The 22,894-nt window shown below is 34.8% G+C and overlaps 4 protein-coding genes across 5 annotated transcripts in view; 3 read left to right on the top strand and 1 right to left on the bottom strand.

The window, feature by feature from the left end:
* The window catches only part of LOC148202009 (uncharacterized), a 6,197-nt gene extending 6,046 nt beyond the window's left edge, over positions 1–151 (top strand). Inside the window, exon 6 of the mRNA XM_088109506.1 lies at positions 120–151. Coding sequence (XP_087965632.1) covers positions 120–151 — 32 coding nt within the window. The remainder of the gene's footprint in view (positions 1–119) is intronic.
* Positions 152–192: 41 nt separating this feature from the next.
* LOC148202010 (kinesin-like protein KIN-7C) lies at positions 193–6,246 on the bottom strand. The gene is given in 13 exon segments (XM_088109930.1): positions 193–472; positions 910–1,205; positions 1,304–2,152; positions 3,024–3,342; positions 4,391–4,515; positions 4,617–4,682; positions 4,771–4,838; positions 4,935–5,016; positions 5,106–5,219; positions 5,319–5,337; positions 5,339–5,417; positions 5,534–5,623; positions 5,816–6,246. Coding segments are annotated over 13 exon segments (2,628 nt in total). The 5' UTR covers positions 6,057–6,246.
* An 8,646-nt stretch (positions 6,247–14,892) lies between these two features.
* LOC148202011 (transmembrane and coiled-coil domain-containing protein STS1-like) lies at positions 14,893–20,503 on the top strand. 2 transcript variants are annotated; one of them, XM_088110662.1, is made up of 16 exons: positions 14,893–15,657; positions 15,755–15,969; positions 16,390–16,474; positions 16,607–17,005; positions 17,230–17,398; positions 17,479–17,631; positions 17,792–17,886; positions 18,101–18,192; positions 18,645–18,715; positions 18,807–18,942; positions 19,254–19,313; positions 19,396–19,481; positions 19,562–19,638; positions 19,725–19,795; positions 19,914–19,971; positions 20,065–20,503. In XM_088110662.1, exons 2-16 carry the CDS (start codon positions 15,791–15,793, stop codon positions 20,170–20,172), a joined length of 1,839 nt encoding a protein of 612 aa, XP_087966788.1. In that variant the 5' UTR covers positions 14,893–15,657; positions 15,755–15,790; the 3' UTR covers positions 20,173–20,503. The 2 variants fall into 2 exon arrangements, with proteins under 2 accessions (XP_087966788.1, XP_087966789.1); XM_088110663.1 differs by having other exon boundaries at positions 14,893–15,652.
* A 151-nt stretch (positions 20,504–20,654) lies between these two features.
* On the top strand, positions 20,655–22,642 carry LOC148202012 (uncharacterized). Its single transcript, XM_088111160.1, has 2 exons — positions 20,655–20,873; positions 21,667–22,642. Exon 2 carries the CDS (start codon positions 21,923–21,925, stop codon positions 22,565–22,567), a length of 645 nt encoding a protein of 214 aa, XP_087967286.1. The 5' UTR covers positions 20,655–20,873; positions 21,667–21,922; the 3' UTR covers positions 22,568–22,642.
* The last annotated feature ends 252 nt before the right edge of the window (positions 22,643–22,894 follow it).

A 22,894-nucleotide genomic window follows, 5' to 3' on the forward strand; every position in this document is an offset into this window, starting at 1 on the left:
TCTTTTTTCCATAAATATTATTGGTATCATTTCAATTTCTCTTGCTGAATATCATCCGGATTTCTTACAAATGATATTTCTTTTTTTTTTTTGTATCCCACTATTCATGGTTTTCTCAGATGTCAGTGGGAAGAGGGAAAGAAAAGACTGAACAAAAAATTGAGATGATGTGTCATTGGGAGTATGGGATTCCTAGGGCTTCCAGCGGGATAAGAAGCTTAATCCAAATATTTTCCTTGAGGCCTCACCCGAGTTTATAAAACCAACCAGCTTCGCAACAAGTGCTGCACTTTCCCTTACGTGGTTCAAATCTTTTGTATTCGTCCATAAGCACCATGCCAACTGTACACTTCTGTGCTTAGATTTCAAGTCCACACCCCACTTCACGTAAAGTTCGTTTCTTTCCTTCCACGAAAACTTCTTATGCACTTGCTTGCTTAGCATTTTCCTCTCACGATTCAGTGCCATCAAACTGGTAGTAAAAAGGACAAAAACAAAATGAAATATTATGACAAATATTTTTACAGTACTATTGATGTAAAGTTTCACATGGGATGATTAAGAGCTTCATATTTTCAGTATCTTTTTAGCCTTACACAAGCATGAGTATGTTAATAATATCCAGTTTTACTATATAATCCCCATTGTGATGTATTTGCTTCGAATTAATTCTCGACATCTATGATCTAACCAGTCCTTTAAACATTCCACTAAGAAGAAAAAAATTATAAAATTTCATCTCAAAAAATGTGAAGACTACATAGACACAAAATGTCTTGCATCAACAAAAATAAGTCACATGCAGGGGAGTGCCCTGTCACAATGAGAATCAACCAATCTGATTGATAATATTGGCAAAGATAAATGCGAATTGCATGTTTAAACTCTAATCAAACAAAAATATTTTACCTTGAATTAGGTGTGACATCCGAACCATGTCCTGTACTGTTTGTTGCGCTAAAAAACGTGTCCTTTAAGAAAGACAAACGTCTGAGCTCTACATCAAAGTACACTGCATCCGAAATTTCGCCTTTGATGAGAAGAAAAAAATAGGACCTATGTACCAAGGGTATATTACATGCATCCCAAAGTTGAATTGTATCTCTCAGCTGCGTCTCAAAATTCCAAGGCGCCGGAGTTCCGCTGAAACTGACACCTCTGACTCTGTTCATACGTTTATCGGTTCCAGATGCTCTTGCTCGTACCTGATAAAATAAAATAAAATTTAGAATTATTGGAGTAGTATAGCAAAATGGACAGACAGCATTAGAGTATGTGTTTAGTGGGTGCGTCTGGTGCTTACCATAATATCATCCATGCCCTCGTCCAGTGGCTTTTGCCTAGCCCTTTCGTTCATTCCTACAACAAAATTGAGGACGCTGGAAGTATCCTCCGCATCAGAATCCCAAAGGGATTCTACGTCTTCAACTGAAGCCTTCCTCTCTTGAATTAAAGATCTTTCTCTGGAAGACTTTCTTTCTGTGGCTTGGAACTTTGATTCGGGTAGCTTGTCCTCATAGCAAACCGAACTATTAGAGCTTTCCCTTTCAACCTCAGTTGGGAATATGCCGGATACCTTTTCCGGCTCCTTGAGTTGAGGTGTGACAGGTTTCTGCTGCAAATTACTTATGTGAGGATGTTTTGAAGATTCCTGATCCACCTTATCTATTTGAGTAGAAGACCCACTGGGTTCCTTTAGGAGGTCCACATTAAGGTTGTTAGTATTATCTACGACAGCAGGATTTAACCGCTCATTCCCTGAGGATGATTTAACATCTATTTTATTGTCTGTTTCCACTTCTTTTACTTCAATACATGGAACTTCCTTGCAGTCATCATCAGGTTCAGCAGCTCTGCTGGCCATCTCCTCCCAACCCTGACACGGATCAGGCCCAACAAACGTTGGAGAACTGCCATCCAAAAGAAAGTCGTCATCAGAATTTCCAGTATGCTGTAAACTGGTTGTTGTTATGTCAAGATTCTCAGATGCGCTGTCCATCCTGCGAAGGAAATTATTAGCTCCTGACAATTCAGAGGCTGAATGTTTGCCTACTCTTAGAGGTTGATCTTTTTCAGCAGACTGAAGCTTATTTTGAGCAGAAGATTGAAAGAGATCACGTTCCCGAGTCAACTCACTGATCACTTGTTCCATCTGCATGCTTTCGAATCATGTGAGTAAAACAGGATAAACTGAATAAAAATTATCAAAATTAGAACGCTCAACACTAAAATTTTAACATATAGAAAATTACTTAAAAATAATAATAATAATAATCATAATCAATAACATAAATTAATCACGCGATAACAAATAAATAATATTAAAATATTATCAAAAACATATTATCAAAATATTATTATTCTAAAAGTTAATTATATATAATTGAACTCAAAAACTCCTTTTTATCTAGTCATCGTATATTTAAACAATTAATTTATGAATCATATCCATCAATTTTCTCGTATGTATATATGTGTATATGTATATATATATATATATAAAATGAAACTACTCTTATTATGGTTCATAGCTGAAAGAAATGGTCATGACGTAGGCGTTCAGGCTATTTATTTTTTGTCCCAGCAAAACCATGGAATAAATTATCTTTAACTACAAAAAGTATAATATTCAACTTGCTGGAAAATATAATTCAATTGAATATCCTTCGTATATAATTTTTTTTGGTTCTATAAATTTAAATTAATTTTTTAATTTTGTAATTTAAAATATATCATTTTAATCTTTTTAAATATTGTTATATATTTTTAACGTGTATAATAAATATTTTTGATTAAGTATTCACTATAATTACGTGTTTAGGTACGTACAAGACGTCTGGATAAAAAAGATTAATTTTTTTTCAAGTTTTAAAGAATAAAAGATTAATATTAATTTGAAAATTTAAAAAGATACTTATTTTAAATTGAAAAAAAAAACTAAAAATATTAAAACGATATAAATGACCCGCAACCAAACTAACAGATTAAAACAAAAGAACTCAACTTATTGAATCTGCCCTCACCTTTTGAATTTGGAGTTCTTTCTCCTTGAGTAAGATGGTATTTGGCGTGGAGTTCCTTAACTCATTCTCCAATCTGGCCAATTCCTTTTGCAGTTGTTTTACCAAAACCTTGTCTGACGTCACTTGATTGACCCGAGCATTAGTAGTCACCTGTTTTGCGCAACCAGCGAAAAGCAGAGTATTTCTTGATTGCTCACTATGGCTCCTTGCAGGACTAATGGTACAAACGATCGCTGTTCTGGCATTGCCACCTAAGGAGTTCTGTAAAATGCGAGTAAGCTTAGAGTCTCTGTAAGGTACGTGTTCATTTCTTCCCTTGCTGCATACAATAATTATATTTTAGTATTTAGGGTTTTATACTAAAAAATGCAATTGATGAATTAACAAAGTGAAGAAAAAAAGATAGAAGGAACTTTAAAATAAGAGAACTTTCATTGATAAAAACGTTGGCCAGGAATATCCAAGTCAAAAGATGAATCAAAACAAATACTTTTAGATTTTAAGTCAAGTGATTCGTTGATCAAGTTTAGCTTCTACCAATATATTTTAGTCCTCATCCGATATTTTTATTAAGCTAATATATCCTTCTATACTAGAAAAAAATTAGTCATGCCCAAACTAATAGATTATTTACGCAAATTGAATTAAGTTTACAATGTCCAACTTGAGACCAGGTATTCAACAAAATAGACAAATTTAAAATTTAGATATATTTCAGTCATAACATTTTTGAAATAAATTCGGGAGACGCATTGTTTTTTATATAAAAAATTATTTAATTCTTTTAATTTTCGTTTATTTGAATAAGCATATTTAAGCAGCAGTTTCAATGAACTGTATCAAGATCCTGTCTTTGCATGGCGAACAAACTTAAAGAGAATAAGAAGCAATAAAATATAAAATTAGAGTAACTGTTTTATTTTTCCCTAGATCTCTACTATCAGACTGGATCACTGATCATATAAATTCTTTTCTCTTTTTCCTTTGGAAATCTCTATTATCACGGTGTTCATGTCCCAAAAAGATGGGAGAGTGGCCTCAAGTACAATGATTGCTTTATGAGATACCGTCTATTGTTTTTCTTTTTTCCATAAAGAGTGATTCATTAGAACATTGTCCACGGGCCGGACTTCATGGATCGGATCCATGTACATAATCATCATCAAACCAGTGACCACATTCAAAGATATAAGAATCTAGCTATCGTGCCTTTAGTTTAATCTGATGGATCTTGGTACATACTTTATGTGGTCATTTTTCGGACTAATCATGTTGAGCTATATCACCTATCATATATCACCTAATTTATTAAAGCAATTAGGTATAATTACCCAAATTTTAAATTAGTACGTAGGAGTAAATTATACCTTAGTTTACGGATTACAGTTCCAAGGCTCAGTAAACTACGATTTATGTGGCTGCCTTCTCTCAATCTTGTACCAGCTGACAATGTTTGAGCAGCACGTTCACTTCCTGCTAGATCAACAAAATTCTGTACAAAAGAAACCAAATCTTGTTCATTTCATCTACGAGTCAATTAACAAACAGAGACAATCCTACAATAATATATGTGGGATAGGACAAAGATCATACCACACTGGCGAATAGAGCTCCAGATCTTGCGACGTCTGCATAATCACGAGGATTACTTTCAACTGTCTGCAGGAATAATCATTTTGAGAAAATTTAGGAATAAAATGAGAATAATTATCTCAATTACTAAGCAATTTAACGATAAAAGAAATACCAATCGAATAATTTGGTGAGATCTGGAGCTAGCTTCGTTCATCGCTGTCTCTTCCGTTGTCCTTTCAGCTGCAAGAACACACGCATATATGGCTTGAAGTAGAGCACCGGAAAGCCTATAAAGCTGTAAATCGTAAAACAATATAGTAATTGAGCACCCAATACCTGCACATATCGAAAGGAGTCGCTGTAACTGTCCCCTATCTATCAGTGTCTCTTCCGTAAGTTTCTCCACAACTGTCCCTTTCTGTTTGAGGCGCATATATTCTCAATCATTCAAAAGAACTAAGCAAGGAACTCTTCAACAGAGCAATCAAATTATACCACCCAACTTACCTCTGGATCGTCTAGAATTCTCAGTGAAGTAGAACCTGCATTGAGAAGATCTCTAACAGCTTCATTATAGATCTCCATGGAAGAGAATTTGACTACAAATTCTCTGTCTTTATGCTGAAACGTAACAAGAGATGTCAACCTTTCGGCAGCTATCGAAGAACAACACTATCCATTTCATTGCAAGATGAGACCAGGATTTGAATTGTTCTATACCTTCTCTATGTATTCATATATCCCTTACTGCATATTCAGTAATGCCGGTCATTGTGTGCGTCTTTCCACTACTTGTTTGCCCGTATGCGAAAATGCTAGCTGATTACATTTCACCAATGAGAAACCCCTTAAAAGAAAAAAAGAAACCACCAGCCAATACAGCAATAAACACATTACACAATCAGGAATCATCAAACATGAAGAAGATTACTCACAGTTGACACCCCTAACTACAGAAAGGGCAACGTCCTTAATCCCTTCTTCATACACCTGCTTTGTACTGCACTTTTCCCCAAACACCCTGTCTGTTTCCAATACACCATCAGATTAAATAATAATATTGTGACAGAGATTACAAATACCCGGAAAACTGAGATATCAAATTGTGAAAAAAAAAATTCAAAAATCCATAAATTATAACGATTCACGTGAAGCCTAATGATGTCAGTATAGGCTACACATGGACATGGAAGAAGTAGCAGCTTCATGTTTCTCACCAAAGGTATATGTATCCATTGACAGAGGACGCTGCTCTGCATGGCCGTTGTTCTTGAATTTGATGGTGTTGGTAGAAACACATTCCCAATCAGACACATCGTGCCTCGCTCTTTCTCTCTCGTTCAAAGGTCTTACTCTGATCGAAACGAAGATCCTCTCTTCCTCAGCATTTGAAAGTGCAAAGTTCCCCCGCTCCTCTCTGGCGTCCGCCATGGACGGTCTGTCTCTCGTCTTCACCATCCACGAGAAACGCACTTAGCACTCCTAAACACAGCGTCTCAACCCTACAGATAGAAAGACAAAACCACGCAATAATGAAATGTCTGGGAAGCAAATCAACAATTGATTGTATTCAATTAATACAAAAATGTGGATGATGAAATAAACAGAATTACCATTCTCTGCATCCTTGTCACCGGCGGTGACCAGAGAAAGAGAGAACGGAGAGGAGGAAGAGAGACAGCAGAACAGGTTTGGTAATGGATGGCAAAACCGTTGTGTTCTTTTCCACGCTTCTGGATTCCGCACCCACCGGCCAGACATAAAACAGTTACGTTAACCCCGCTAAAATTTTCAAGTTCATTCACTATTTTGACCCTCAATCAAAATCTTTCTCATCTTCACGTGTCAATGTCACCCCCTCTCTGACACGTGCCACTAATTTTTCCCTTTTTTTAATATTTTTGTTAGAGCCTCCATAATCCATACATAACTTATTATACGAAAACGAGTTAAGTTGATCTTAAACGTTAATTAATAATCTTACTTAAATTAACAATTCTTTTACTTGCCCTGATAAACAAATTTTTATACCCATTTTATATTAATTATTTTACTTTTATCTTTTTCTAATAAATAATTTTTTCAAAAATGATATATACCCTTAAAAATGGATTATCAAGTACTTGTTAAGTTGTAAGAAAATAATTTATCTTTCTATACCTCATAAACCAACAAATACCAGTACTATCCCAATCTATGCATACAATATTATTCTCAATCTATAGTATACAATATATACACAATTGTTTACGTCATATTTTATCTATCAAACAGTCAATAAAGTAGTTCTTTTATAACTCATCTTATGGAATGTTATTTTAATTCCGCACTCTCAATCTTTAATAAATACGTTAATATTTATTTTGGTTGTATATTAAAATTAATTAACATATTTTATGAAATAAATTATTGAAAAAAATATATTTGGATATCTTTTCTCCTTTCTTTTTTAAAATTGAAAAACAATCAAAATTGAAGATTTAAATTTTCTCTCAATTTTTGTCAAATAATTTACTCAGTAAAATATTTACTTAGCTCAAATTGTCAAAATTTAAGTGAATCTAAGTTTTACATTAATATAAATGAAAAAGTAAAATATCAACAGTGAAAACACATTAATCAATTATCTTAATGTTTTGGATTGAGGGTGATATTAATTCTGTGTTAAATTCAGATTTCATTAATATTGTGTCTCTCCATTAAACTTCCTCGTCGTCAAAATGAACTGACACTATGAAAAGGTATATATCATAATTTTGTGTCTTGATCATATTTTCATGTGATCATATTATCCTATTATAATGTAAATAACAATTTTACTGTAACATTATAGTGCCTATAATATATGATATATAGTTTTAAGAAAAAAAGAATAGAAAAAATAGAAGAAAAATCGTGAACTATAATTATGGTAGATAGAAATTAGCATTATAATGAGGTTAAATGAGTGACGCAAAAACTACATTTAACAGTTAAATGAGTGGATTGTGTGGGACAGAACAATGATTCAAACGAAAATCATCATGACCTCAAAAGTATTGTTGAAGTTGATTAAGACAGTAGTGGTTGTGACGATAGGAATGTATGCGATAATATCCACATCCTCAACAACACTGATATCACCATCTTCAACACCGGAACAGCTTAGTAACATGAATGAAGGTGATGGATTTTATGATGCAGACGTAATTGGTGAATAGGCCAGGGTGCTCCCATTCCTCAACAACATAAACAGAAATCACCATGATGTATATAGTCATCGCTATCTTCAGAATCTCTTTGTTTTCTCAGGCGAAAATAATCCAGCCTCTACGTGGGATAACAAAATTGAAAAGATCATTCAGATTCCTTACAGATTATTTCTATGGTGGATTCGTCCAGCACAACAAGCTTCTTTACATTAAAAGCCTAGAGCACAATATAGGCATTTAACCACGTTGTTAACATCAAAATAAACCGTTACAATGCGCACATATCTAAAATAAAATTGAAGTTAGTTATAAATCATGGGTAAAAATTTGGACAAGAGAGCTTTTAATTATAAAAAATAAAGCAAAATAAAACTGTGTAGAGGAAAATGGGAAAGAGGTGAGGTTAAAATTAAGACGAGCCATCCTATAATAATTTTAACCATCAGAAGGAAGAAAAGAAAACGAGCCTTTCAAAGTAATGTTATATTCTTAGACAAAATGTCTCAGCAAAGTAAGATAAACTCTAAAAGTACATATCAATCCTACTGAAACAAGAAATTATAGTTATTTCAAAGCAAATAAATTATTACCATAATGTTCAAGGATTCCAACACTAAAATTGTTTGAAGGCTAGAGCTAATCATAGCAATTTGTGCAGACAGAGTGTAGCCAATGTACATCTCAGTCTAGACTTCACGAAATCACCTAAAGATTATATGACTATTTAGACTTCTTTCCTTGTTTTTTCTTGATAACTTCATCAACATACATTATACCCTTGCCTTTGTAAACTTCAGGAGGCTTACAGGTCCGAACAGTGGCTGCAAACTGGTGCACTCTTTGTTTGTCAATTCCTGTACAGCAAATTACATTGTTCTTGAAGCAAAAAACTCGGACAGCAGGAGGGACAGCTAATTCCACCTCATGGCTGTACCCCAATTTGAGATACAATAGACGACCTGCAGCTTCAGCTCTGGCTTTGTATCCAACACCCACAATCTTGAGAAAGCGAAAAAATTTGGCCTCCATCTATTCCAAAAGCAAATAAGTTGCCTAAAATTGTCAGGGAACGAAAATTGTTGCATTTGTTTTGATGAAGAATGTTAAGTACTCGGGAACAAGATATTCCGGAATGATATTTCTGGAAATAGGTAATTATAAGACAAATACTATACCCAGCAAAATATTAAATAACTCGTTTCCTCTCACAAAATCACTAGATATTCTTATAAGACTTCAATCATTCCTTGGACATATAGGTTTGTATCTAGTTTAAGTAGTGTAATTGAGTTAATTTAAGCATAGAGGTTAGGTTAGGATAGCTACATTGTGAAAAACTCCATTCTAGTGCATTTAGGAAAGTTGAAGTTGAGTACACCTAGTTCATAGTTTTCTTAGTTTTTCTGACTTAAGAATTTAATCAGAGTTACATTTAGGTTCTCTTAACACGATTTGTATTCTTTTTAGGTTGATTTTAGTTTGTTTAGATTAGTATAATTAGATTTCCTCCAATTTGCATACGCACACACTCAAAGGCAAAAAGCAAGTTTGTCTCTCCTAGGATTGATCTTTGGTTTCACACCATACTATAGAAGTGAGGAAATCGATGTTGCATAAATTCTTAGTGACAAAAGAGTTTATCAAATGGCGTCATTGCTGGGGAGAGGCAAAATTTGAGTGATTTTTGAGTTAGTGTGTTGTGTGTTTGAAGATTATAAATTTTAGAAATGATGATTTTTCTCTTTTTACTGCTGCTCTGTATTTTTCTGTGAGCTAACCAGTTTATTTTGAGCTTAAGAATGCATGACAAGGTCGAAATCAGGTCAATTGTTCCAATTTGACGCTGAGATTGACAGAAAAATTTGAGTGATTTTTGAGTTAGTGTTGTGTGTTTGAAGATTATAAATTTTAGAAATGATGATTTTTCTCTTTTTGCTGCTGCTCTGTATTTTTGTGTGAGCTAACCAGTTTATGATGAGCTTAAGAATGCATGACAAGGTCGAAATCAGGTCTATTGTTCCAATTTGACGCTGAGATTGACAGAACTTTGCGATTGTAGAAAAAGGCTAAGCTGAATCAGAGGAACTTAGAGTTCACTGCACCTTCTGAAACAATAATTGATAGCTGTGAGGAGATGGCTTGACAGCAGGAAAGAACATTGATGGAGCTTGCCAATAGGATATTCGTTACCAACCCTTGTGTATTCAGATTCCTCAGAATAAAGGAGCAGCTAGCTTCGAATTGAGACCTGGACTGATTCAATCATTACCAAAGTTTCATGGAATGATTGGAGAGGATCTGCATAAACACCCGATGGAGTTCATCATTGTATGCTCAACCATGAAACCGGCCAACATTTCTGAAGAAGTGGTTCGAATGAACGCATTTCCCTTCTCTCTATGTAATGCAGCCAAAACATTGTTGTTCTCTCAACTAAAGCCCATAGCTGAATGGGTAGAAATGAAGAGAAAATTTCCGGAGAAGCTCTTTCCAACATCTAGGACAGCATCTTAGAAAGGAAATCAGCGGAATTAAGCAATCACAAGGAGAGAGCCTCTCGGAGTATTAGGAACGTTTTAACAAGTTGTGTGCAACCTGTCCTAATCATCAAATTAGTGAACAGCTCTTACTACAATACTTTTGCGAAGGATTGACCTTGGTTGACAGGAATTTGCTTGATGCTGCTAGTGGAGGGGTGTTCATGGATAAGACACCAGCTGCAGGCCGTTACTTGATTTCTAACATAGCTGAAAACAGCCAGCAGTTCATCATTAGGGGAAGTACCATCAGGGGAGTTCATGAGCTTGAAGTAAATGCTACTCAAGGACAAAATTTGTTGACTGAAGATAATATGAAGATAGGCAACAAAACTTTGGAATTGATTACTATTAGATATATTATCTTTATTTTATATTTATCTTTTATCTTTAGTTTGTTTGTTATTATTTCTTATTTGTAGTTTAGGCTTAGCCCATATTTCTTCTATTATAAATAGAGGACCATATGTGTATATTCAACACAAGGGAGATTAATCCCATATATAGTTTTTCACTATATTCAACATGGTATCTAGAGCTAAGTTCTTTTGAGGAAAAAAGTTATTGGTGTCTCTGTCACTACATCCGCTGCTGCTGGCGGTGGTGCCATATACTGCTACGAGCGGTGGCGCCATATACTACAGCCGGCGGCACCGTCGTCTACCGCTATTGTCGGAGTTCAAGTTTCTATCGATGATCACATGGTTTTGATCGTCTCGGTCAAGCAACCACCATGTCATTAACGACGCCTTCATTGAAGCTCCTACGCGCTCTCAGGGTCTTTTGAAGATATGGATTTGCTCCCTTTTCCGTCGTGCATGGTGACATGTCTAGTAATAATTTAGAGCGTCGAGGTCGCGTTCATCGTGTGTTGTTGCACGTCCCGTCTCCTCTCAGGCCGCTATCTGGAGCATCGAGGTTGCTCTTTTTCCTTTTTCAGGTGTCTTGATTGGAGAATCTTTTATTTTTATAGTTTCTCTCTCCTGTTCATCCATAGCTTCTTCCGCTACTATCTCTTTTGACCTCTCTTTTGTCACCATTGCGTTTGCCCCGTTCATATATGTTTTTTTCCCATGAAAAAAGATGGTTTTTGTTAGTTTATTTATACCCGTGGTGGCTCTCCAACAATTACCTCTTTATCCACTGGTGGCATTCCTCAATGATGATTTGCAAGAAGAGATTTACATGGAGCAACCTCCCAAATTTGTTGCTTAGGGGGAGCCTTTTGGGTTGGTATTTCGTCTTTTATCTCGTCTTGCAAATCATTATCAATTTGGTGTCACTCGAGTGCAAAAGCATATATTTTCACTAAGTCTTTATGGATTATATTAGTAACAAGCTTGGTACATACGATTTGTATGCACTAGCTTGAGGAGATATATTATCTTTATTTTATATTTATCTTTTATCTTTAGTTTGTTATTATTTCTTATTTGTATTTTAGGCTTAGCCCATATTTCATCTATTATAAACAGAGGACCATATGTGTATATTCAACTATAGTCAACAATTACAATGATGGGGCAGATGGCCTTGAATCAGTAGGTTACATTGCGGATTATGTGCTGCAGATGACCATTTCACGGACCAACGCCCACAGCTGCAAGATGTAGCCAATTTGGATGCACAACTAGTGGCTGGAATTTTCCAGAATCAGCAGGGGAATCAGCAGCAAGGCAACCCGAGATGGATCCCTAACCAAAACTACATTCCAGCAGATCCATCTCTACCACACGCACAGTATTTCCAGAATACCATAGCTGTACCTAGGCCTACACCTAATACTCAGCTTTTGATAGGCCACAAGGATACGTGGCACAACAACAAAACAGCAGAATTGATCCCTCCATCGAAGCAACTATCCAGGATTTGCAGACTCAAATAGGACAGCTAGCTTCAACTGCGAATGAACTGGTACACCAAAGATCAAGTGCTCTTCCAGCTCAACCATTGGTGAACCCAGAGTCTGGAACAAATTGAAGATTACATGCTGAAGTTCAAAGTCCATTGTGTATATCATGAACTTAGGAAATTTTCTTTGTAATAAGTTGATTTGGACGTAAATTTCGGTGTGCTGAACATTTTTTTTAGTTTTTCCACTTAACACACAATAAAATTCATCCTTGTGAATATCACAAATAAGCTTCATTCATACATGAATAATTGATAAACCTTGATGATTGCAAATGCTCACTGAATGGTGCAGATTTCATTGAAGAAGGTGTGAAATCGATGCTGGAAAATCTAATTATTTTTTTTTACTAAGCAGCATGTCTGCTGCACTAATATCAGTTCTCACATCATCCACGTATTAATAGCTGCAGTTCTTTCCTGGTTCTACCTTTCTTACCCTATCTCTTTCAATTCTGTTAAAATTTTAGTAGTAGTTAATCCTAGATTTTTGTTTCAGTTTCATAAGCATTCAGTAATTTCCAATTTTCAGTTCTGTTTCTGTGAGTAATTGTTTTACTAGTTTTAACTCATGATTATATTGCGAGTTAACTCGTTAACTAGTACGAGTTTACGTTTCTACACATAAGTCAACTCATAAACAAGCTCAATTTTGATATAAAGTCGGTAGAATAGTTGAACTCGGCTAAACTCGCGATTTTGCAATCGAATTGGCGAGTTCCAAGAGAAGATTTTTTAAAACTCTAAACAATGGTGGTTTGGTGTGCGAGAGTGAAGAAAACTTACTGATTAGAGATTAGGGTTTCACTCTTCTTCTGTTGCCCCGCACTGGTTCTTTCCTTCTTCTGAATCACCCGCCGTCTACAGACCGCCTTCCGTCGTCGCACGTAGAGAAAGAGAGGACACTCCTCAGTCCCTACACTGTTTCTCTTCGTGTAAGTTATGGGAATTTTAATTGATTTTAATTGCTTTCTATTACCAAAAAATGATATTATATTATTTATAATATACGTTTTATTAACTTTTATCATTAATAAACTAAAATGACTTCGTAAGAAATAAAATCAAATAATTAACTTGCAAATCTATTATTCTGAATTAAGAACTCCATGAGCCACTTTTATTGGCCCAACCTAATCAATTTTACATTATAATCACACAATTATTTGAAGATAACTTAGATATCAGATAACTAAATAAAAAATAACATTATAATAATTTAATACTTCTATTCCACAATAATTATTTTAATACGTCTTACATAAAAAATAGTTTGTTATACCGTATCTACTGAAAAAACCGCAGCTTTTATTAATATTTACAAGGATATAACTATCACTCTTGAATTATAAAGTTGAGTTCTTATTAAATTAAAATTATATTAAGAGTATATTACGACATGTCACTTCTCTTTGACAAATCAAACACTTATTTATTTTATATCACGTGGATATATTTTACATTTTAAGATAAAGTGAAATTTTAAGGTTTTCAATTTTAATCAACCTTATTTTACATCAATTATTATTATTTTTTAAATTGTCAAAATACATCAATAAAGACAACGCGACCTAATCTTAATTTTATATGTATTTAATATAGCTAATACTTATAATTTAATAATTTCGTACAATTTATTAAAATGTTAAATTATTCGCATTATTACACCACAGATACTTTTTTTTTTTTTTCATTTCACCCTTACCATGTAGTTTGAATATAATTATGTTATTTTTAAATTGGAGTGCATGTGAATGTTTTACAACTTTAACTCTCAAAATAATCATCAAGCTTCCTCACTAAATCAGAAAGCATATTAGTTGTTGCATTTACTCCCTAACATCCAAAAAACATATTAGTTATTCATAAGCTGATTACTACCAAGAGCATGCAAGGATAGCAAGAACATGTAAGAATCATGATATATCATTCATTTAGTGTGAGCAAAAGAATTTTGTCAAGGGATAATAGTTTCTAAAAAATTTAAGTATATTTTGAGCCTCTTATATATGTTTTTATTTTAATCTAAGTATGTTTATTTTATCTCACTCTTAAATAAATTGAAGTTATTATTATGAATTTATAGCATCTATTTTAAGATAAACAAATAATATTTGTCTTAAGATCTTGTAATTTCTTTTATATATGTTACATTTGAACATGATAGATAATATGTTAGTATTGGATTCCGATTTTTTAAGGTTTTAGTATTATTTAATCGATAACATGAAGTTTTAACATTTATTTATTTGTACGAGTAAAAGAAAACATGAAAATGAATGAGAAAAGCAGAAAAGAAAGTCAGAATGCATTTGAATAAACACAAATGTATAAACTACACGAAAATGATAGAAAAACTATAAAAAAAAAGGTAAAAAAATATTATCCCTGAATTTGAATATGTATAAAAATCTAAAATACATATAATTTTTTAATGTAAATAATAATTTTACTATAACATTATAATGCCTATAATATATGATATAGTTTTAAGAAAAAAAAATAGAATAGAAAAAATAGAAGAAAAATCGTGAACTAAAAATTATAATTATGGCAGATAGAAATTAGCATTATAATATGAGACTTTGTTAGAGTGACGCAAAAACTACATTTAGCAGTTAAATGAGTGAAATTGTGTGGGACAGAACAATGATTCAAACGAAAATCATGACCTCTAAAATATTGTTGAAGTTGATTAAGATAGTAGTGGTTGTGACGATAGGAATGTATGCAATAATATCTACGTCCTCAACAACACTGATATCATCATCTTCAACACCGGAACAGCTCAATGACATGGATGAAGGTGATGGATTTTATGATGCAGACGATTATGGTATTTGGAACCCTTCTACTGGTTATTGGGGAATAGGTCACGGTGCTCCCATTCCTCATCCGCAACATAAACAGAAATTACCATGATGCATCATGTATATAGTCATCGTTATCTTCAGAATCTCTTTGTTTTCTCAAAATTCTACTGTTCAAAATAAATTATTACTTAGTTTTTAGTGTGGAAACTATAGTATGATGTTATCTGTGTAATGTGACTGTGTAAGAGTATATGTAGATTGAATTAGATAACGGAAAAGTTTCTTTTTTTTTGGAATTAAGAACTTCTAATTTAAGAGCTAATTTCCCTCGAAAAAGATGAATGTGGTAATTAGAATGATAAAGAATATAATTGTCATTTTAATAGAATTATAAAGAAACTATTTTTAAAATAAAAAAATTATAATTTTTTAAGAAAAATGAAATAGAGGAGGGCCCTTCCTTCGGGTGGTGATAGCGTGCTCCAGTTACGGCGAGCAACATGGTTTCCCGCTAGTGCGAGAGGAAATAGCACTTTCCTATCATTCATTCGTCTAAGCCAGAAGCGATTCTGAAGTTTGAAAAAGTGAAGGAAATCGCAACAGTGAGGTCTACATTTTGATCTAAAAAAAACTGCATGTTTCTTTTTCTTGTGTTTGAAGAAGTAGGGAGATGATAGATTGTAATTATTGCATCCACATTTCAGTTCAATTCACGCCTTGGTATCCATTGGTTTTAAACGATGGAAGAAAGAACCTCGATCTTGTCACCTACTTGTAGACACACAGCAGCTTCTCTGTTCGCTCTCGCACTTCACCACTCTCAGATTCGTCTAACAAAGGCTACTTCTCTCGACTCTCAAACTCAAGACCCGGAAGTCTGGTTTAATCAGAACTCTCATTTGCTCGGCCCAATTTTTAGGTATTCATAAATAAACACAAGGAAATCAATGTTGTAATATACGGGTCTTGATTCTGTGTTGTAAGATGATAATTGAATATATAGGTTATTCTATTTGTCAATTCTGATTCTTCTTAAAACTTAAACTTATCAGGTTGTTCTTTATATATATATAATCTTTAATTCTGTTTTGTTCTGTTACGAGTTTCTTTCTATACTTGTTGGAATTAAATTAAGAACCCATTTATGAGAATTCATCTTAATTAGAATCGAGGGAGAGTTTTAAAAAGTTGTAGTTTGATCAAATTATAGGTTGTTGGCATTTATGTGTATGATGATTATGATGATTGATTTTTTTAATAATTACCAAATATCGTATTAGAAGTGTAAGTGGTATCAGGATTAAACTCGTAATAACAATATGATGATAAAAATTGTCAGGTTCCTTGAAGTGGATGAGGACTCCTGGCAGGGCATAAAGGAAACTGCCTGTTCCTCTTCTCAATTCAGACATCACCTTGGATCTGTATGTTGTTCATTCCCTTCATTTTCATTTTCTATATTGTGGATTAGAAATGTTTCATGGCTTACATATCGCTTCTTTTCTTTCTTGTTAAAATTAAAATATAACAATAAAATGATGGTTGCTTCATTCCAGTTGTTGACATTACTATCAGAGGAAGGTGGTGAATCAAAGAAAGAAGCTGAGTTGACCAAAGCAGTTGATGCCTCGGCTTTGAGCTTGAATGATACTTCTGCTACCCATTGTCCAAGTGGGCAGAAAACTGGGAACCAAGATGATATGTGTGACAGTATGGAGAGCTCAGCTATGCTGTCTGAAAAGAAAAAAGCTTCTGGTACACTAGAAATCGCAACGTTTGAACAATCTTTAGAGGAGGCAACCCTTATTGGTTACCAGAAGAAAGTGTCAGTTCTGTACACACTAGTTGCGGCTTGTGTGGCAGACACTGACAAGTCAAGGAAGGGCTACGATGCTCGTCACCGTGTGGCTCTGCGGTTGCTTTCTGTATGGCTTGGTGTCGAATGGATTGAAATGGTCTGTGTGCTTGGAACATTAGCCTGCATTTCAAACACCATATGGTATTATAATTTGTATGTTACGTTTGTGACATGTGAATCTTGTATGTTATGTTTGTGATGTGTGAATTTCACAAAACAAAGTTCTTTCTTTAATAATGTGATGTATATGTTCGAATGTCTCAATGCTTTGCTGGTTTTCCGGCAGCTCTGTAAGTCTACCTTCTTCGTGATATTTTGCAGGAAGCAATGGAGGCTATGGTTGCTTTTTCTATAATAAATTCAGCGAGTAAAGAAGGTGCTAAGGAAGAAGAATCTGTAGGTTCAGAAACTAGCCTGGATAAATGGAAGCGTGGAAGTATCATAGGAGCAGCTGCTGTAACTGGAGGAGCCTTAATGGCTGTAACTGGTGGCATGTATCCGATACTGCATTTCTAACTCAAAGTAAGGTGAGATAATAGCAATATTTTAATCATTGAAATGCTTTGACAGGCTTGGCTGCGCCGGCAATTGCCCATGGATTGGGTGCTTTGGCTCCTGCGCTAGGAGGTCTTGTTCCTGCCATCGGAGCTAGTGGATTTGCAGCTGCCGCAACTGCTACAGGATCTGCTGCTGGATCTGTGGCTGTGGCTGCATCATTTGGAGGTGTAAAAACTAAATTTGGTTTATATACGTTGTGAAATCATTCAGCATCGAACAACTAAAAATATACGTCCAACCTATATTATTTGAGGCAAAAGGGACTTTTCTAGTTTTTCAATGTACATGGATTAATGCTAAGTGACTTGCTTCTTTTGTAATCCAGCTGCTGGAGCTAGCCTTACTGGTAGTAAGATGGCAACAAGAATTGGAAGTCTAGATGAATTTGAGTTAAAAAGTGTTGGAGGCACTAATCAAGGAGTAAGTTCCAAAATGTCATCACATTATACTGATTACTTCTGACAGTTAGGAGTTTCAGGGTTGGCTGGATCAGGAACACTTGGTAGGTTCATTAGGAGGCACTCTGTATTGTGCTTGACTTGATGAACCCAGGAGGATCTTATTGAAGTTAATTGTGAAATACCCTAATATGATTGTTGAAATTTGAAGCGAAACCTCTATTTTCAATTTTCAGCACCTAGCAGTTAGAATCTCCATTTCTGGGCAAGTATTTAAGGAGAAAGATTTCGTAGAACCTTGGGAAGGTCTCAATGATAACATGGAGAGGTATGAAAAAAATCCTCTACAATGTGCTCTTCTGTGGTCAAAAGCAGGTTTATCTTTGATTCCTCTTTGTGGCTTTGTTTTTCTTGAGATACACCTTTAATACATTTTTTTTTTGTGGGCCAAGCAGAAGTCAATTACTTCAAAATTTCTCTCACACTATTTGATAATTTGGTCAAGTTTTTTCATCGGTTTTTGCTTATTTTGTTTTTCCTAAAACTTCATTCCCAATCTTTAATTGGTTATTTTCATAAAAGCGCGTACCTACTAGGGAAGGCTATGTAAATACTCAAGTCTTGTAAGAACTTATGTGCTCCTCTTCAGTAAATAACTTTCTTCTGATGAATTATTAATTTTACTGAATGTTATATGATTCTGATGGAATCAAACACCCTCTTCCTGAATTTACATTCTTAGTATTTCTAATATTTTATACTAACAACCTGTGCGTATAGGTACGTGCTCCAATATGAGTCTAAAAATTTGATTGCACTGAGCACAGCCGTCCGGGACTGGCTTACTTCACGTAGTTTCTTTGAATCCCCTTTATATGTTCGAGTTATGATTAAATAGATTTGACATCAAACTTAAGGTTTCGGTGATTAATAATATTGTAGAGATTGCGATTCGGTTGATGAAAGATGGTGCCATGATGACAGTATTAAGCTCACTAGTTACAGCACTAGCATGGCCAACAGCTTTACTTACCACATTTGATATTATTGACAGCAAATGGGCAATTGCAGTGGACAGGTAAGTGCCTTTCTTGGTACGTAGTATCCATTTAGTAAAGCTATGATGGTTTTTTAAAGTAGCAAAGATTGCATACATCTACACTTTGATACGTATGAATCCGAATTCAAATTTGTTAATTGGGTTGTGGACATCAATGTTTCAGTTGCCATTATGTCAAATTTGTCTTCGTCGTGGCAACTATAAACAATTTTAACGTCGTGGGAAGTATAAACCGTGGGAGAAAAGTATCTTGTTGTGAGCCATATATATTATGACCATTTAATTTTTTTTACATTATATTTAGCCTCGGTTTGTCTTTATTGAAGCAGATCAGACAAGGCTGGTAAGGTGCTTTCTGAAGTGCTGTTGGCAGGCTTGCAAGGAAACAGGTGACACCATCTAAATTGCAAAAGGTTGACAATAATGTTGCCTCATTGTAATATATTTGGTAGCTTTCTATGTATGATCCAGGCCTGTGACACTAGTAGGTTTTTCACTGGGAGCCCGCGTTATTTTCAAGTGTCTTCAATTTTTGGCTCACTCCGAAGGAGACAATGGTAATCTGGAATCCCCCATGTGTATTGGAAATTCATATTGTTTGCTTTATAATTTCTTCATACCGTGCTGTCTTATGCAGCTGGAATAGTGGAAAGGGTTGTTTTGCTTGGAGCACCTATCTCAATTTCGGACGAAAGCTGGGAGAAGGCTAGAAAGGTACCTAAAACTTCTCAACAATTTTTCTTATTATTCCATCCATGAACTTTTATTGTTTAGCATTTAATGATGGTGCCACCATGCAGATGGTGGCCGGAAGGTTTGTGAATGCATACTCTTCCAATGACTGGACGTTAGGTGTAACTTTCCGTGCCAGGTATGTGCTAACCGGAAGGAAATACATGATTTCCATCAATTTTTGACGTGCTACAAATCACACTAGTCAAAGACCACAAGGTCGTGTATTTATTTCCAATCTTTTTTTGAATGCACAGTTTATTCTCTAAAGGATTAGCTGGAATCCAATCTGTTGATGTTCATGGCATTGAGAATGTAAGCTATTTTCCATTTTATGCTCAATGCAACTATTTATTTGCAAGGATTTATTGCTTGAAGGTGCCATTTTTTCTTTTTGTTGCTTTGCAGGTCGATGTGACACATCTTATAGAAGGCCACTCTTCCTACCTTCAGATGACACAGAAAATACTGGAGGAACTTCAATTGGACAACTGTTGTGCTGTTTTCAGAATGTGACACATCTTATAGAAGGTTTATGCTTTATCTATTATAGACACATGCAATACGCTTACTTCTTTTTTGGCAGTTTTTGGAAACAGACTATAAGGAAGGCCACACCTGAACCATAAACTACCAAAATGTGGCTAGGACCTGGAATAGTGTATAATGAAGCTTTATATACAAGCTACTGAAGAACATTTAATTGTAACTACAATCTGTGTCTTAGCTGTCTACTATATTGTTTATGTACAAAAACTATGAATTATATTTTCACCAAAAAGCTACAATGATTAAGTTTTTGACCTTTTCTTTTTATTTATCCTATTCTCAAGATTTAAGAATTTTATATTACTTAGAAAATTTTAACATAAATTTCTATATTGTTAAATAACTTTAAATTAAGACTTAAGTTTAAAAAATTGGTCAAACGCTATTTAAAGATGTAACGTTGGATAAGAAAGTTTGTGCTTTTTTTTATGGTGCGGTGGAAAGAAAGATTGAAAATATGTTTCCATGTCTATATTTACATAAAAATTACATGGACAATAAGACATAAATAGCTTCGTTTAAATTATTAGTGGTAACTATTTGCTCACTAATTGACAAAAAAATGCGTAAATAGCTGCAGATGGAGAGCACTGTCTGGCAGTGCATTATTGTCCATCGCGGCGGGAAGTAAACAAAAGAAAACAGACAACAAAAGCTTACCATTACAGGTTTGATTGACACACTGCCCAAGCTAATTAATCTATTGTGAAAGGAGACAAGCAATATATATATTGTTTATTCAACAGATTAGTGCTTGTATCTTAATCTAAAATACAGTTGTTTATTAGGTAGTGGAAGACTATCAAAGTCTTTAATTCATACCGATCTTCATGTTACGTGGAGACTTTAAAAAATAAAAAATTAAACAAATAAATATGTGTTGAGAATAAATTAATAATATAGATATATAGGCGAAGATTTTGGAAAATAATTAGTTTTCCCCAACATGATGTAGCTAAGCCAAATTACATTGGTGCTCGAGACTTGAAATAGAATGGTCAAGATTTCTGTGTATTTTGAGTCTCAATGATCCTCAGTTTCTAATTTAAAGCAAAGTGTAGGACCAAATGTTTATGACGTTCATTTCAAGCTTATAGCATCATTTCATTTATTTATGATATACCTGAATACTATAATAAGGTATCGATGTTTTTTAGTTTGTATCGGTGGTCACGTGTATGGCGGAAGGTTGTATTTTGAATTACATATCTGGTGTGGATGGTATACACAGCAACCCAACTTTCCCATTAAGCTATGCTTTATGATTCGCTCTATGAAATCGTAGGCTTAAAGGCCAAGCATTTAGTCGTAACTAAATAATATATACACAGACATACTTAACAGAGCATTGATGATGCATAGCTTTAATTAACTTTAAGGAATATTACAACATTACATTTAATAATTGTTACATGAATTATTTTCAATTTATTAAACATTAATTTTTTCCATACTAAATAGAATATTATGGTGGGAGTCCATTATTGGAAAGCAACAAGGCAAAGGGGATCCAGTGTGCAGCGTTAGTGGGAGAGGTTTGGGGACAAGCGGGTTTCGCTGCTTTCGAGGTACTACAACGTTAGTGGGGTCCCACGGTGTTGAGTTGTTGATCCAACATCCTAATAAAATTGTCACAACCATGTGCTCCTTTATATAAGTCATATTGTGGTTTATGTGTAGTACAAAATTTTGTTTTGTGTAGTTTGTGAAGTGGAAGATGGAGACCTCGAGAACAAGTTCTCGGGTCCTCTGTCTAATCCTTGCACTGTTGATAACAATTGTTGGGCTTAGATGTGACGATATGAAAAATGGAAACGCTTCTTCAAGTCATAATCACAACAATGCGACATTTGTAACGTTCCCTAATCAAGGGATAAATGCAGAACTAAAAGGAGAACACGACAGTTCATACGACAGTAATGATAAAGTTCACGTCGAGAACAGCTTGTATTATGGAGGAGGCGGAGGCGGTGGAGGAGGAGGAGGAGGAGGAGGAGGATGGGGATGGGGTGGTGGTGGGGGTGGAGGAGGGGGAGGTGGTGGTGGAGGAGGTGGTGGATGGGGAGGTGGAGGTGGAGGAGGAGGAGGAGGAGGCGGTTGGGGTGGTGGAGGAGGAGGAGGTGGTGGTGGTGATGGAGGTAGTGGGTGGAGATGTAGGGGGCATGGTAGAAGGAAGGGGCATGATTACAAAGCGAAGAAGAAAGAGGTGTATGAGGAGGAAGAGTATAGGTTGGGAGAATATGCAGAATGCAAGGGAAGAACACGATGCTGGGGAATGAGGTTGGAATGCCCCCTTCATTGTGGAGGACCTTGTTTCTATGATTGTCACAATTTCTGTAAGGCTCATTGCCACCAAACCTAGACACCAAACCCCTTTTCTCTTACCAGGTTACACATTTTTTCTCTTATCACTTATAAATATATACATTTTTTATTTCCCGTGTCTCATTTTCTTTTCATATTAATGACCATTTTTCTATGAATATTTTAACTTTTCTAAATAACTTTATTTGGAGTATGGCCATAAATATGATACTATTTAGCAAATTTCATTTTAATTTCCAAATTGTTTTAATTATTTTAAAACAAAATAAAAGTTCTTTACTTTTTTTGTGTGAGGCTTTGGTTAACTCACGTGTGATAGTCATTAAACCACTTGGCTTTACTCATTCCATGCGAATTGGTCTTG

This window comes from Vigna umbellata, chromosome 3, assembly GCF_029865625.1.
Source record: "Vigna umbellata cultivar VRB3 chromosome 3, Vumbellata_1.0, whole genome shotgun sequence".
In the NCBI taxonomy this organism is placed as follows: domain Eukaryota; kingdom Viridiplantae; phylum Streptophyta; class Magnoliopsida; order Fabales; family Fabaceae; genus Vigna; species Vigna umbellata.

What these genes read in the sequence shown, in the direction of transcription:
- LOC148202011 (XM_088110662.1), top strand. Translation starts at nt 15,791, where the DNA reads ATGGAAGAAAGAACCTCGATCTTGTCACCTACTTGTAGACACACAGCA. An exon ending in TTGCTCGGCCCAATTTTTAG is followed by an intron (nt 15,970 to 16,389) that starts GTATTCATAAAT and finishes AAAAATTGTCAG; the next exon opens with GTTCCTTGAAGTGGATGAGG. An exon ending in TGGGCAATTGCAGTGGACAG is followed by an intron (nt 18,943 to 19,253) that starts GTAAGTGCCTTT and finishes TTATTGAAGCAG; the next exon opens with ATCAGACAAGGCTGGTAAGG.
- LOC148202012 (XM_088111160.1), top strand. Translation starts at nt 21,923, where the DNA reads ATGGAGACCTCGAGAACAAGTTCTCGGGTCCTCTGTCTAATCCTTGCA.